A 16,768-nucleotide genomic window follows, 5' to 3' on the forward strand; every position below is an offset into this window, starting at 1 on the left:
GGTACTCACAGCTTTGTGTTCTTAATGTTTTCTTATATGTTGAATATTTTCAGACAGGTTTTAACTGAAAACACTAATAAACACATTGGGCAGTAGATAATGATAACAATAAGGTATGTTGAAAAACGGAGCAGAAAATTGGAAAATTCCACATCTCAATCATGTAGCATACAGCTAGAATTAGGTTTGACACAAAATAAACCATTAGAGGCCACAGAGGGAGAAACAAGTGAGGGTCAGACAGAGATGATGCGTAACCTCGTGAGCAGTGTTGGGGGGGAGTGAAGGGGTGGGGGCAAAACAGCAGTGCATGAGAGGAGTGTCGGGTGTTGTCTACAGAATTAGCAGAGAAAGTGGAGACTGAATCAGATATGGAGCAGAAAAACAAATCTGTAGGTGAGTCAGTGACATGAGAGATGCTTGTTAGGTCAAATAATCTAAACGGTCCTAACTTGAAGCTGCCAGAGAGCCATGCTGAAGGAGACTATTTATTTGACTTTGTCCAGGGATTAGAGAGGAAAGTGCTCCCCTGACTGTCTCATTTGCCAATCATGGTTCTCCATGGCTCTATTTCTGTGAGATGGTCGAGAAAAACCTGACCAAACTAGCTTTTAAACTCGGGTAAAAACTAGATTATTGACTTGCGTTTTTTTCATAGCAAAAGCAACACTAGTGAATTGAGCACATCTTCAGTGTCCCACTGACCTTTCACCTCATGTTGAGAGTAGGCGGAGCAGATAGGAGAGTTCCTTATGTAGTGACAGCTTGTGAGCTACTTACATCACAGCTGACTCCTCCTCTCTACTTAGAGGAGGCTGTGCCAGCCAGTATTTCTTTCTAAACATCCCTAGAGAAATAGGATAATAGCATCTCCGACTATCCAAGTTGTCAATGATGGGACTCCATAATCTTTCTATTCTGACGCCCACAGACACACAGTGGGATGGTATAATGGTGCAAACCACAACTTGGCAGAAAATTTATGCCTCGTTACGGAAGTGGGGTGTATATTTTCCTCATCATAAACATAGTGGCAGGTGTTTTAATGGTTTCACTCAGCTCAAATGAATGTTTTTACAGTCTTAAGAAGTGTGGAACAAGTTTCAAATAAACCTTTTTGGGAAACAATTGTATGTAACTACAAAGTGAATATTGTATACAATTCACTTTATTACGCATCACTGAAGTAGATTTAGACAATGATGTATCAATTACCAGAGACTGACAACTTGAGTTTTTTCCCCCCCAGTGTATCTTAAAATCTTGTCTTATCCATTTTCAAGTTAATAAAGACTTTATTTTGTCGACATGTTAAAGCAAATGTACAGTGGTACCTCTACATACGAAGTTCATTCGTTTCAGGACATTTTTTGTAAGTCGAAATGGTCATATGTCGAGCAGGTTTTTCCAAGAAGAAAACATTATAATTCCATTATTTCATTCCACAGCCCAAAAACCTCCACTAAATCCTTAATAAATACTGCTGGTACTATTACAAATGGCAGTTACACATAGCAAAACAAATAAATTATAAATAAAAATCGGAATGATAATATAATAATAATTCCTGTATTTATGTAACGAATCGGGTTCTAATGTGGCGGACGTTTTTTGCTGTTCCTGAACGCACCGTGCGGCTGACGTGACGGAGAGAGGGAGTAAGGTTGAGAGCTTACTTTCACTTTCAATGTTTTCTTGAGAACACTGTCAACTGCAGCGGACAGTAGGCGTTTCATGTTGGAAGTTCTGAAATCAATGATAAAAACCTCAATAATAATTGTCACCTTAACTAAGACTGGCGAACGGTGGTCAGAGGAGGACCGTGGAGATGTATTGTTGAGCCAGTTCACGGATACGCACCCCACACTCATATTTTTCTATAATTTTCATCAACATTTCAATGGTAAGCGTACCTTTTTTGTTTCACCACCTGTGTTGATTTCTCTCACAAGAAAATCCGCCTTGCGTTTGTCTGCGTTGCTGTCACGCCGTATTTCGAGCATATCGTCAGATGTAGAAACAAATGGCGAGTCAAATTTTACGTTGGATGTCGAAGCGATCGTATGTCGAGGTACCACTGTACATAGCACTATTTTCACGGAATTGTCGTGTTGTCAGTTTCAAGAGTATGGTACATATTTCATGGTGACATGGTCATTGTTAAGGGTTCAAAAATGGCCACAATAAGCTTTCAGTTAGAGACATTTTCTGATGTAAACTTCAGTATAATTTTAAGGGGTAGAATTTTTTTTAAAAACCACTGTATTTCTTCTGTGTTACAACTTAGGGATGAAAAAATTATATTGAAAAAGCATAATTAAAAAAAAAATACTACTCCCATAGCACGTTATTTTTATTGAATGGACACTTTTCTAGATAAAATAGTGTGGATATTCATCTAAATGACATTTGAGTAGCAAATGAAGCGATTGCCATCCTGACTATACACAGACTCTGCAAAGACAATAAAATTCAACGATGATAAATATTCACTTGATAACAACGGCTCTGTGTGAAACAACTTCTTCCCAGAAGCATGGCTAAATACCAACTTTCCCAGCTGGGAGAGCAAATAACTAGACTATTGAAAGGCCTTTGAAAATGTGCAAAACATTGTGGTGGTCCACAACAATGCATTTAAGTTGATTGAGAATGAATTCTGAATGTCTGGTAGGGATACCATTTTCAAAAATTCAACTGGCCATTGTCTAAGCCAGTGGCGTCTGAGTAGGACAAACCACAGACATAGGGACAATGTTCACCCTCGTGCCAGGAAGCACCTCTATTGGTACCATGTGCACAATCAAAACACAGTTAACGTGGTCTTCATTAGCCAATAACCAAAGGCAAGTGGCTTTAGAGTAAGTGATACTTGGGAGGGTGAGACAGAGGGAGCCGAAGCCAAACACAACTAATGACCGAGGAGACATTCGGAGCGTCTGGCATGACCCACGCTCAGTTGCAGACAGCTCAGCCGACAGACACGCCAAAAGAGCAATGTTTAAAGCCAACACAAGCATGGAAAACGATAAAAGAAAAGCTATTGGATGTTAATACAACATAGGTTAGTTCATTAAAACTACAGTTGTCCGATGTTATCAGGTGACCAATAATATCAGCTGATGAAGGCACTTTAAATTCATATCAGGTAGTATCGATGTTGGTTTTTCATTATCGGTTTAGGGCCAATATACAGTACGTATGGCCTTCAAAGTGAATGTAGAAGCATTCTGCCTTTGTACATGGGCCAAACACAGCTTAGACCATTAGATACATCCATGATAAGACGCTTAGGATTTGTTATATGAACAGACCATTGGGATTTATGGTGCAAAAGTTCAATGAACAATAAATGACTGAAAAATAATGAATCAACACTCATTACATATAACTACAGCTTAACCAGAAAGAAATAGTCACTTGGAAAACAAGAAAAGAAAATAAGGGCTCCAACTAACAATTAGTTACATAATCGATTAACTGGATAATAAATTTAAACGATTAATCGGATAAATATCACTTTTTTAAATTACCTTCACAATTTACCTTGAAAGCTGTTTTAGGCATGTTGTAAGTAGAAATAAAGAAAAAATTGGATGACTCTTTCCGTGAGAAATATTTTATTACAGCTTCCTGACTTAACTGTAGTCCACAACTGTATGGACGATCAAATTTGTTAGCAACTAATTTACTAATTGATTTAATCGATTAGTTGTTGCAGCCTTATTAAGAAGCTAGTTTAGACAGCAAGATGTCCGAAAATTGGCAAAAACGTGAAATGTTGTTTTCCAAACAAAAAGCTGATTTTTGTTCACGTCGCACTTTGACTTAACACAAAAATTAATGAAGAAATCTAAATATATTTACAACTGAAAAATTATATGTATGTTATAATTTCAAGTACTTGGACAAGTTTAAGGTGAAGAATGTCCCAAACGATTAATTGGGTATTAAAATAGTTGTTGATTAATTTGCTAATTGATTAGTTGTCAATAAATTGATTAATTGTTGCACTTCTAAATAAAATACATAAATCTGTGCAAAAGCCCAGCAAAATGCATTTTGGGAATTGTAATTTCAAATTTTATTATTAATACGGGACTTTTATTTCCTATAACTTCAGAGTAAGTTCTCTTATTTTTAACAGAATGTTTATTTCATTTGGAAAACCGTGAAGTTGTTACGTTTATCATGATTAAAGCATCCTGTGGGGCATCACAACACAATTAACAATAACACATTAAGTGCACGACTGCATACAGTGTATCACAAAAGTGAGTACACCTCTCGCATTTCTACAGATATTTAAGTATATCTTTTCATGGGACAACACTGGCAAAATGACACTTTGACACAATGAAAAGTAGTCTGTGTGGAGCTTCTTTAATAGAGTTAATTTATTTTCCTCTCAAAATAACTCAAAATATAGCCACTTATATCTAAACCCCTGGCAACAAACGTGAGTACACCGCATGGGAAATACGTACATCCCTAAATGTCCAAATTGAGTACTTCTTGTCATTTTCCCTCCAAAATGTCATGTGACTTGTTACAGGAGTGCTGTCAGCATTGCTGTAGAGATTGAAGAGGTGGTGGTGGTGGTGGTGGTGGTGGGGGGGGGCGGGGGTCAGCCTGTTAGTGCTCAGACCATACGTTGTACTCTACATCCAATTGGTGTGCATGGCTGTCACCCCAGAAGGAAGCCTCTTCTGAAGACGGTACACAAGAAAGCCCGCAAACAGTTTTCTGAAGACATGTCAACAACGCACATGGATTACTGGAACCATGTCCTATGGTCTGATGAGACGAAGATTTATTTGTTTGGTTCCGATGGTCTCAAGCCTGTGTGGTGGCGACCAGGTGAGGAGTACAAAGATAAGTGTGTCATAAGTGTGACAGTCAAGCATGGTGGTGGGGATGACCCCTCCCCACCTCTTCAACCTCTGCAGGAATGCTGACAGCACTCCTGTAATGAGTCACATGACATTTTGGAGGGAAAATGACTAGCAGTACTCAATTTGGACATTTAGGAATGTACGTAGTTCCCATGTGGTGTACTCACTTTTGTTGCCAGGGGTTTAGATATTACAGGCTATATTTTGAGGGGAAACTAAATGAACTCTATTATATAAGTTGTACACAGACTACTTTTCATTGTGTCAAAGTGTCATTTTGTCAGTGTTGTAACATGAAAAGGTATACTTAAATATCTGCAGAAACGCTAGGGGTGTACTCACTTTTGTGATACCCTGTATATCGGTTTGATATCGGTATTGGATTTTTGCAGACTTTGGAAAATATCGGCATATCGGTTAAAAAGTCATTATCAGACAACTCTAAATAAAAACAAAAGCACCCCACCCTTAAAAAAAAATCATTTTGTTTAAGTTACCTGTTTCTCCAAGATGCGAACAATCTCTCCTAATGTTCGATCCAGACCAGACACTTTGTTGTTGGCCCATTGGCCATTGTCTTGACCCTGCAACTGCTTCAAAAGGTCCTTCACAAGGCGCTGTAACCTGAACATAAGGAGGCCAAAGGGATACATATAAGCACCAGCATAAAAAAAGCTTGCATATAGTAATTTAGTATTGATTCATTGACCAAGTTGATAGTAATTGGTCTTTGTCAGGGAAATTCAACTTTGAACTCCAAGACAAGTGTTACCTCGATAGCTCGATTAGAGAAATGAATACGACCCCAACCATGGATTGCTTTTCTTCGAAGGCTTTATGAACAAGAGCTCTCGGGTACAAACCGACGTGACCCAGCCAGGAGCTGTGATCACCCAGAAAGTACAAAGAAGTACTATAGAGGCTGGACATTTATATTTCATTTCAGTGTTTCCCATCAATGAACGAGACCGTGGCGGCCCGCCACAGTCTCGTTTGCCCCCCGCCGAAAAAAAAAAAAAAAAAAAAAAAAAAAAGATACTAATCAGATGCGTCAGTCAGCCGATTACACAGCTGTAGCCCACTCCACTCTACTACCCGCGCGAGCGAGAGCAGCATTTTAGAGTACTATTTTATTTATTTATTTATTTAAGAGACGCAAGGGGAACGAGTAGGAAGAATGGGAGAACGAGCGAGATAGCGAGAGATAGCGGTCGCATGTCGTAGCAGCCCGCTGCTATTTTGTTATTGTTTTTCTTTATTATTGTTACCACAATCAAGTGGGTAAGCAAATACAGACTTCTCTCCTTCTTCCCCATATCCGGGGCATTACAATAGTTTGGATCGGACTTTTCGGCGAAAGTGAGCGGTGGACGGCCGTCTTGGACGGAAAGCAAACTTTGATTGAACTTGCGCGGAGAGGCGGGGCCCAAAATAAAGCCTTGCTCTATTTTCAGAGCGTTGGTCACAGTAAAGTATTTATTAGTTCAAGCAGAGTAAAATGATACATATTCACGGTACAAGAACGTCGTGTCCGTGTCCATCGATTGGTAAGAAAAGGCTGTACGAGTGACGTGTGGCCGCTCCCGTCGGGGGGACATTTCGCGTGGAGTGGCTATTTTTCGGCACAACACCGACGCGCCAACTTCAGACATTTACGGCTGACGAAACTTGGATTAATGCGACCCCCCCCCCCCCCAATTTCGCGAGCTCTGGGACACTCGAAAAATGACTCTCATACCTCTCCTTGCTAAGTTAATGGTACCTCGATGTGCGTTTGTGTGGAAATTTAGTTCACGAACAACGGGGAAAAAACTATTCACCTTCTCACCGAATCAAGAAAAACTCTTTACACGGCCATTAGAATTCCCCCAGTCCTGTAAATGGGTCAGTTGACAGAAGGGCTGTTATTGTTGTGGTAATGTAGTACTTATGAGGGTCAAATAAAAAGGAAAAAGGAGGGCTACGACGGCGGTCTGAAACCCGCGGCTCTTGGGCCGCATGCGGCTCTTTAGTGCCGCTTCTGAGCTTTTTTTTTTTTTAATGGAAAAAGATGGGGGAGGGAAATATATTTTTTGTTTTAATAGGATTACTAGGAGGACAAACATGATACAAACATTCTTTCAATTCATTAATATTGGAATGAAAAACTTGTGGTGTCATCGTACAACAGAGTAGTCACGTGGTGCGCTATAGGATCCACTGCAGGGAAAATAAACATTTAATCATGAAGGCTAATTATGTATTTCTAGCCAACTTAGTCATTTTTATAGTAGGCTAATATAGCTAGTATTGATAATTATAAGGCTTGTACAAGGCTTTTAATTTTTTGCTGCTCCAGACATACTGTATCAGTTTTTTTTTTTTTTTTTTGGGGGGGGGGGGGGGGGGGGGTCAAAATGGCTCTTTCAACAGTTTGGGTTGCCAACCCTGAGTCACTACGAGATGTAAGTCGTACTATTGCTACGAGAAAAAAAGTCGCATTATTACATAGGGTAACGTAGCTGTAATCGGCAACGCATTTTACATACATGTACCGTAGCTGAGAGCTATAACATTAGCTTAGCTAATGAAAGATTTCAAATATATCTTTGTTATGGTTCTTCTTGGGGGGAAAAAATAATGAAAAAAAAAAAAAAAAAAAAAAAATTCGCCGTGGCACGACATGGTGTGGTTGTCCGACTCCGATGCAGCCCACCACCACAGTTTCAAAAAATCCTATGGTCAGAGACCCTCCCACCACAGTCTCCTAAAATCCTGTGGGAAACACTGCATTTATATTATACTGTTGAAAGGGTGGTGCCGAAGCCCACTGTGAAACGAAACTTACTAAGAAACGAAACTCATCATCTCACAAACCTGGGTATTTTTCCATACAAAAACAACTTTGAGCTTAGACCTTGAGCGCTGGTCCCGGCTAGAACGATGATAATAAACCACAGTCCTCCCTTGTATTCATTCAGGGCATATTGAAAAACATAGGAAGATAACAGTCCATATTTGGGCATATGGTGATACAGTCTACAATTGTCAAGGCCAAGGAAAGGCACACTCAAACAGATTTACAATGACGCTCTATGCTACAATGTTCTCATGCAAGCATTACAAAAGCATATAAAATATGATGTATAATGGTTGTGTTTTAAGCATGAATAAAATTCTCTCACAATTCATCTCAAGTTTCCATATAGAAGTACTTACTGTATTGGAAATCATCAATATTTGGCTACGAAAAATATGTTTTTAGTTTTTGTACTACAGACAAAGCAAATAATTTTAAAGAATATATTTTTCAATAAATTGTAATCGTTGGAAATGGTAATTAACTCTCCTCATGGTAAACCTCCCTTTGAGACTGATCGAACAACTCTGAATCAACTGTCAAAATAATCACAGACGTTCAACACGGCGGGTTTCCCAATATTTGAGTAAAGAAAATAAACCGTTAAGATAAAAAGCAATGCACTTACTTGGCCTTGTACGGGGAATCGGGAACTTGGGTCTTTGCTTCATGTGACGTCTCGTATTGCTTTGCTCTGCGGGGTTAAAAGTAAAGAAAAAGTTTTTGAATCTAAGGGGAAATGTGCTTGGCCTTCCAGAAAAGCACACAGTGGATGAAAGTGTGAAAGGAAAGAAAATGTTTGAGCCCAGTCTGTTTATTTGGCCTGTCAGCGGAGTGACTGGGCCTAGAATTATAAGACTGCACTGCTGATCTCAGAGAAGCCGCATTTTGCTCGCAGCGACTAAAATCAAGAAATCATGTTAATTCAGCAGTCTCACAAAACTCGAACGCAAATTCCCTGTCTCCAGAAAAGGAAGGTAAAACTCAAAGGTGACAAAACAATATTCTAAAATATTCTTACTGATGAGTGGACAAATTAAAATGAACACATTTTAATTAGACAAGCTAATTATACAATTTTTATTCCTATGCTCCCCCTTCTAACACACTTACAAGAATGAGCAGGTTTCATGGTGAGCTGATGAAGAGACATTTTTATATTGTCTTAAAACCTTTATGTTGAGTGTTGAAGCAGATAACATTTATGTTATAGGGCTTGCAGTGTTTTTGTAATGGCCTTTGGGGTCCTGCTGCCTTTGAATGCAAGTCCCAGCAGGGCTGGTGAGGGAATGACAGAGAACAGAGACGGATCATGTTGTCACTTTCTCAACACCACAGAGCCTCACAAAGGCAAGAAGGCGGCATTGAGAGTGCAGCACTAGGCCAAAGAGCCATGCCTGTGGCGTTAAAGTGTTCTTTTATAGGCACTGACAATGATGATGCAAAGAAATATTGATCAAGGTTTCTTGTTTTTGCTGTATTAGGCTTAATGTCACTAATCATGCAGCTTTACACACAAAATATCCGCAATATTGCCACACACCTGAAAAACAAACTACATTGAAAACATATTTGCACCTTAAAAAAATTGCAAGTAGTGCTGCAATGATTAATTGATTAACTTGAGTATTCAATTAGAAAAAAAGATTCACATTCAATTTTGCTGCTTTGAGTATTCGTTTAAGTAGCGTTGTAATGGTTCATTTTGAAAGTGTTTGCATTTAGTTTTATTGATTTGGGTGGATACACTGCCTTCTAGTCTGCCTCATTTCACATGGCTGAATCCAGGTGCTCCCTATCAAGACCAACATAAGCTAAATTTTTGTTTGAGCTAATGTTTTTTTTTTTTTTTTTAATACATCCGTAATTTAGTTTATAGGTATATTTAGCCTATTTTTGTGGGAATACATGTCTGACCCATTTGTCAAGAGCACTGCAAAAAAGTTAGCATTTTATAGCATTTAAACTAGCGGACTTTTGCTATGTAAGTTAGCCAATTGTTCTTTTGTTGTACATAGATCCTCATTTATTTATTTACTGTTTGAGGCTCAGCTCAGTTAATTTATTTTTCATGTTCCTTATCCGATTACTCGATTATTCGAACTAATGGTTCATCGATTAATCGACTAGTAAAATAATCGATAGCTGCAGCCCTAATTGCAAGCATCAAATATATCGAAAATACACTATGGTAATGGAAACGAACATTTGTCATATAGATTAAACCCTAAAATTCTAAAATATCTCAAATACCGATGTCATTAATTAAAGTACTGTATAAGATGGGGAAAGAAACACAATATCCTTTTATTTTTATAGAGAAAGATTTACTTTTCCTCTTTCGCTCAGACTTCTAACAGCACATTTAAATACAAGGGTTCAGGTTCTGCCACACAGCAGCCTAGCACCTATTTGTTTATTAGCATTGATTTTTTCCTGATGTTTCATCTAAGAATCAATAGCCGAAAGGAAGAAAAATAGGCAGGGCTCACACATACTTTAATATGCACCCTGTACATGGAGTGATGTGGGCAATGGCAGGCCAGCAATTTGGAGGAAAGCACTTTCCAGGTGGAGGGCCAGGCCCAAGAGACCAATTTGCTGTTTTGCCGAGCAATCATTGAAAGTGCCCATAAATTAAGGTCATTAGTGTTACCTTGCAGACAGTCAAGATGCATGTAAAAAAAATGTTATCAGTGCAAAATGTCATGGAACACTTTTGTCCTGTGTGCCTCTAAAGATGATGGTGAGGGAAAGATGAAAAGTGATAAAACTAATAGGAAAAATAAGATACTGACCTGGAGTTCATCCTAGCCCGGAGTTTCTTTGCCTTCTTTCGGGCCTTTTGTCTCTCCTCACTGTCCTTTACACTCTCAGAGGAAACGGAGCCGTCGGTCACGATGTCCACAATGTATTTCTTCAAAGAAAGATGTTCCTAAAGTGCATAACAGTGTATTATTAATTATATGTACAGTATTAGATTTGGTACAAAATATCATTTGACGATATAAAGGTAGTCCTCCAGTTACGAGGGACTTGACTTTTGATTTCGACTTTATGGCGCCAGAATCTCGTCTGCAATTGTCTCCTGTCGTTTTTTTTTTTTTTTTAAATTAAGCTGCGTAAACAGTACCTTATTGCAACACACAGTATATTATTTTGAATTTTCTTAACTTGACGTATTCTGTCCTCACGAAATGTGAAGTTGTTCAGCTTGACAGATGGAAAACAGGGCAATTGTGGTTTTTAAAGCTTTTTCCTTCCTTCACTTTTGACAATTTGCAAAGCTGTGGCACAGATACTAGTATGTACACTCATTTTCAAAACGACACACATTTTAACAATAAAACTCCTGACACAAAACAATTGGTGCTCAAATGTCCATCTGGTCTGATCAAAAGTAGATTAAATTAGCCGAATTTGCCCAGCAAAAGTCTGCCATCTTAAATGCTACGAATGCTAATGTATTTACAATTTTCATAGTAAATCGCTCACACATAACTCCACAAACTGTAGCTCTAAACTTAATTACAAATGCATACACAAACATGTATTAGCTGAAACAACTTACAGCCTTATGTGGGCCAAACGAGAGGGCAGCTGTCCTATATCCATGTCAAACGAGTCTCCTACTCAGTCATAGAAGGTGAGGCGACAGTCAAGCCACACGCAACGCTGCCACCCAAGGGCAGCGTATCCTCCATCATTAAACAAAATAAAATAATTTTGGACTTTTGGATAGTTATTTTTTAAATGGTTAATTCTGATTTATGCGGAAATTCGCGTTACGTCGCCAGTGCAGGAACGGAACTTGTTCGGAACCCGGGGACTAGCTGTATCACGATACTCATCATGTTTGGAAAAAAATGGATCGCGATATATCGACTAGATGTGATGCCACTTAACTTCAGCAACACAATCAACAAATATGGTAGTCAAACTGCTTTAATAATCCAGCAGTTTTGCTATGAGTAGCCACCAGCCATCATGTGTCACTCATGAGGCACGAAGGATCAAATCCCGCTTTGAGTAGGCAGAAGAACAGGCTTCGACCCACTTCACAAATGACGACAAGTAGTAGCAGGTCGTTACATCAAAAGGTCATTAGAACTTATGGTTTTGAAAAGAAACAAACCATCACATAAAAACAAATAGCATAACTAGCAATTTATGAAACAACGAACAAAAATCGAAGAAATATTAAGCACAGAACAGGAACTTCATATCCTCAGTGCCGCATTGCATACTTGGAGGCGAAAGGCATGAGTTGCAAGGGGTTGCATGAGGTTCCAGCTGAGGTCTTCTGTCTCTCTCAAGCGAAGTTAGCAGTGAGCACTGATGGTCAAATGAAGCTTCTTTAAGTAATGAAGCATGGCAGCCAATTAGTTCTCTACAGCGCTATCTAGTGGCCTTGATGCCCAAGAGCCAACATTAGCCACGTTTACATGCTGACTTTTATTCATACTGATTCAAATCATTCCGAATGGAAATTTCACATCAGCTGTTTACATGTCACTTCATCTATTCCGATCCAGCGTTTACATGTGACTGCCTTTATTCCGAAAGGACGTTTGACAACTGCCGTCTGACATGCGCAGATTAATCAAAACAAAGCGTCACGTTGCAAAACATGGAGATCGATCGTCAGATCAGCTGCTGTTTTAACTTTTCGAGTGGAAACAAAACTTCAGAATGATACGCCGTTCATTTAAAAAGTTGTGTGGGTGTGCTGTGCGTGTGCTTGGAAGCCATGTTGCAAGTGACGTTACTTACGTCACCGAGTGACGTCACCACGTCAGTACGGAGCATACGCAGAAAGAACGCAACCAGACACCATTCCGCTTACCTGTTTACATGATATAATTTTACTTCTAATCGGTTTGGGAAAGGGAATATTCCACCCCTGTGAATCGGAATGAAATTCCATTCGGTTTGGGCCTGTTCATTCCGGATGAGGTGTTTATATGGAACACATTTATTCGGTTTGAACAAATATTCCAATTGTAATTGGAATATTTGGCTCCATGTAAACGTGGCAAGTGTTGAGAATGTGAATATGAATGTGGTTGTGTTACTATATAAACAAAATGCTAGAATCTACAAGGATGATTTTGTTATTTTGTATTTATTTAGAAATAACAGCTTTACCACAGTTTGTTTGGCTTTAAACAGCTTTTTTTTTCACTAGCTCTAGATTACGGTCTTTCACAGCCCTTAATCCGTAAAATATGCGTTTTGGGGCCACTTTATACTGTAGTCTGTACTGCTTTAGCATGTGCAAATGAAACACAAATAGGTAAGTTTTAATTACAAAGTATCATTTTTGTTTTTTAACGTATCATATCGTATCATGACCCTGGCATATCGAGATGCATCGTATGACGGGTTTAAGTGCCATCCCTACTATACAGTGTTGTTAATCTTACTGAAAAAAAGTAATTAATTATAGTTACAAATTACTTCTCCCAAAAAGTAATTGCGTTAGTAACTCAATTACCTGAATGTAAGAGTAATTAGTTACTTGGCAAAGTAATTGGTGATAATTACTTTTTTTTTTCCCCTCAAAAAAAAAACATTGGCCACACTATGTGAAGTTTTTTGGTACAATTGGCCCGAGCCCAATTCTTTACCCTAATTTACTCTTTACCCTGAATCAACTGTTAAAAGTTGTTAGAATTGCTCCCATTATTGCATTAGTTCCCTTCTCTCTACTTTCGACATATGAAAGTTTTAAAAGTGTTTCATCATTTAAAGATAGATTCAAGTCAAGATTTTGCCGATTTAGAAGTATTTTATATAAAAAGTTACTTAGGTTCGCTAGGAAGGTTCTCCACGACAGAGCCGTCCTAAAAAGTCTACTGCTTCAAGATGGCGGCTGTCTACTAACGCATTTAGTGCCATGTCTGTCATTTTGCATCTAGTTATATCTATATACAGTACATGTGATATCTACCATATCTACCATAACATGTGGGCGTAGTTTGTAGGATATCGGCTACAACATGTATTATTGGAGCTACCTAGCATCGCGTTTGCTCGGCGTCACAACTTTCTTGCCTCCTCCCAACTCCTGCTCTGCTCTGTCGTCTCGGTGAGTCCGTCTCCCTCAGACTTTTCGACCAATATAGTAACGCATAGTAACGCATGCCTTTCCGTCCTCAGTAACGGTAACGGCGTTGCCATGATGAGAAAAGTAATTAATTAGATTACCCACTACTGAAAAAAATAACGCCGTTAGTAACGCCGTTATATTGTAACGCTGTTATTAACAACACTGCTACTATATATCAAACAGCCCAGTAAATCTTTTGACTGAGAATAACAGCTCCTACTTAACGAAATGTTTTAAGCAGAGCTGTTGCGTTGGCCATTTTTGAATTTCCACCAATTGATCGTGTAATTTAAGTAACCCAATTTGAGTGACATGGTGCATGTGCTAGAAACAAATTACCTCATTATGTTGTCATCCATCACCCCAGAGAATTGGCCTAACAGATAAAGAACTTCCATTGAAAAGTCAAACTAAACCTGCGTGTGGGATGCCATAGCCGTTGGTTAAAAGTGCTGGTGCACCTTCTGAATGAACGATATTACAACATTGAAAGATGACAGATTACAGATTTTGCAAATCAGTTTATGATGAATTTTAATTTAAAAGTCAATTTATCTGTAAACTAAGACTTAAATTTTTTTAGGAGAATAGAACAATCTATGTAAATTTTCTAAACCATAGCTATCACTATTACTCAGGAATCTCTCTAGTGTTCTTGCCACTCAACTAATGGAATTGCTTGAATAATACATCCAAAATATAATTTGCCAAAAATATATCACACTGGCAATGAAAAATGTAAACTAAAATATTACTCTGTCACATAGCAAAAAATGCTGACGGGCAGCTGTAGATGCGTTAGACAAATACAAATACTGTACATTTACTACAAAAAGGGAGAAAGATAAACACAATAGCACTGAGAATGTTTGAGACAGTCAAATATGTTGACAGACAGGTGTCTAGCGTTGAGCCATTATCACAAAGCGGCAAATAGACTGGACTGAGGGCTGCGGTGGCGCACAATACTGCATATTGCCTCTAGTGGGAGAAACATGACCTGCCTATAAACATCCCTCCTTTTCTCTTGACACAGCTATCACAAATCTAAAAAGGCGGCCCACACAAATACACATTCAATGGGACATGTTCACCCAGCGCCTCTTTTGTTACTTACAAAAGAACCAAGCGGCTAGCTTTCCATTTGGCAATGAGCAAACAGCTGAATCTCATGTCGGGTACTAGATAAGTGATACCAGACTGGATAGGGTTACAGTCTTCAGTGGGATTCATGACATTTTTTGTATTAAACTACATCCTTTGGATGACATTTCAATAGGGACATGCCATAAATCCAAATATGACACCTATGTTTAACTGAAACTATTCTTCATCACTGTATATAACCAAATTCATCGCTGGAAAGGTGTCGAGTGTCCGATTTCAAAACAGCAAGGGAAAAGAGAGGAGGACTTCAGCTGGCACTCTCGATATTTCAGCAAGGTTCTCAATTTAGGGTCCGTTGAAAGAGTATCAACTAGACTTTCAGTACTTTTTGGTTCATGTGGGAGCTAGGTCAGTTCTTTGTAGATGAGCTTCATATCCTAGCTGTCCCTAGGCTAGCCTCTGAATCGTAATCGAATCGTTAGGTGCCCCAAGATTCCCAGCTCTAATTAATATTATGGTATACTACTATGTATAATAGTATTATAATAATTATTCATTGCCAATCAGATTTCTCATGAAGGGTGTCATTTTAAAGCTATTCTTAATGTAGAATTTGAATTTTGAAGTATGTGGGATTAACTCCAGAAATCGTTATTTATACAACGGACATGACGTGCTTTTATTTTAAAATGTTCACCGGAAGTATGTTCGCTAAACCGCTAGCCTGAAGCTTTACACTCCACAATAAAGCACTTTTTGTCATTGCATGTGGTGTCAGTAATCAAAAAAAAAAAAAATTTTTTTTTTTTTGTTTGCAAATGCTGTTAAACAGCGATTTTTCATATTTGAAGTTTCACCTTTTAACCACAAGTGTTTGTTTTGGAGAAGTCTGCCAATGTTTTATAGCAGGCTAAAGTAGGTCGTCTTTTTTTTCCCCCCATTAGCCTCATCGTAGCAATGCTAAAGTTAACAGTGTTCAATATAGATGCGTTTCCTTATTTTGCATGACTGAACTTTTATTCTACGGCAAGTTGATGACCAATAAATATCTGTGAAAGGAATTGGAGTGTCATATGCCATCAACACGTACGCACAAATGTATGTGCGCACAGCGATAAGACGCAGGCGTGAAAATTACCACCCTCATTTTCATTTACCGTGCGATAAATGGATTCATTGCATATCGCGACAGGCTTAACAACTTCAATAAATAGATGGACTTACGAACTGCCAGTTTGTAACTGTCTCCTGTCGCCGTCCGAAATTACAACTGGGTGACTGCGCTTTTAAGTGTTCATTCACGGCGGACGTGAAGTCAAGCTTGACATTGAAGAGAGAGGGCACAACAGTGTACCGTCCTTTGTTCCGTTGAAAAAAGTCAATGCTTTGGTCCCTTCTGGTGTGCTTTTTTTGGCTTTGTGCCGCTTTCCCCGCTTGCATACCAAGCGTCCAACATTCTGGACTTTCCACGCATATATTTTTTTAACCCTTTATTAACCGTCGACAGGATGTTATGCTCGTCGATTTACGTCATCGATGACGAGTCGGGACAGCTCTGCTCGACCCACACTGTGTTTCAGTGATCTGCAGGAGGCACCAAATCTCCCGACATCCCACCCCCATTAAAATTTTCTCCTCGGATCTACATAACTCATGTAGGTCACTCTTTTTTACTTCAAAACAGCGAATTTCGCCGAAAGGTGAGAGATTTTCATGCCTGCGTTGCACAAGTTCTGAAATAAATGATTAAAAAGCTGACGAAGGTGGCAATTTTAAAATAATAATAATTGTCACCTTAACTTACTGATTAAAGGC

The 16,768-nt window shown here is 38.8% G+C and overlaps 1 protein-coding gene across 4 annotated transcripts in view; it reads right to left on the reverse strand.

Annotated features, from left to right (window-relative positions):
* The window catches only part of scaper (S-phase cyclin A-associated protein in the ER), a 137,286-nt gene that overhangs the window by 47,770 nt on the left and 72,748 nt on the right, over nt 1-16,768 (reverse strand). For all 4 annotated transcript variants that reach the window (XM_057835802.1, XM_057835803.1, XM_057835799.1 and 1 more), the window contains 3 exons: nt 10,533-10,669; nt 8,363-8,428; nt 5,393-5,519 (listed from right to left, as the gene is read on the reverse strand). In XM_057835802.1, coding sequence (XP_057691785.1) covers nt 5,393-5,519; nt 8,363-8,428; nt 10,533-10,669 — 330 coding nt within the window. The remainder of the gene's footprint in view (nt 1-5,392; nt 5,520-8,362; nt 8,429-10,532; nt 10,670-16,768) is intronic.

The sequence above is a fragment of the Corythoichthys intestinalis genome, chromosome 5, assembly GCF_030265065.1.
Source record: "Corythoichthys intestinalis isolate RoL2023-P3 chromosome 5, ASM3026506v1, whole genome shotgun sequence".
Taxonomy (NCBI): Eukaryota; Metazoa; Chordata; class Actinopteri; order Syngnathiformes; family Syngnathidae; genus Corythoichthys; species Corythoichthys intestinalis.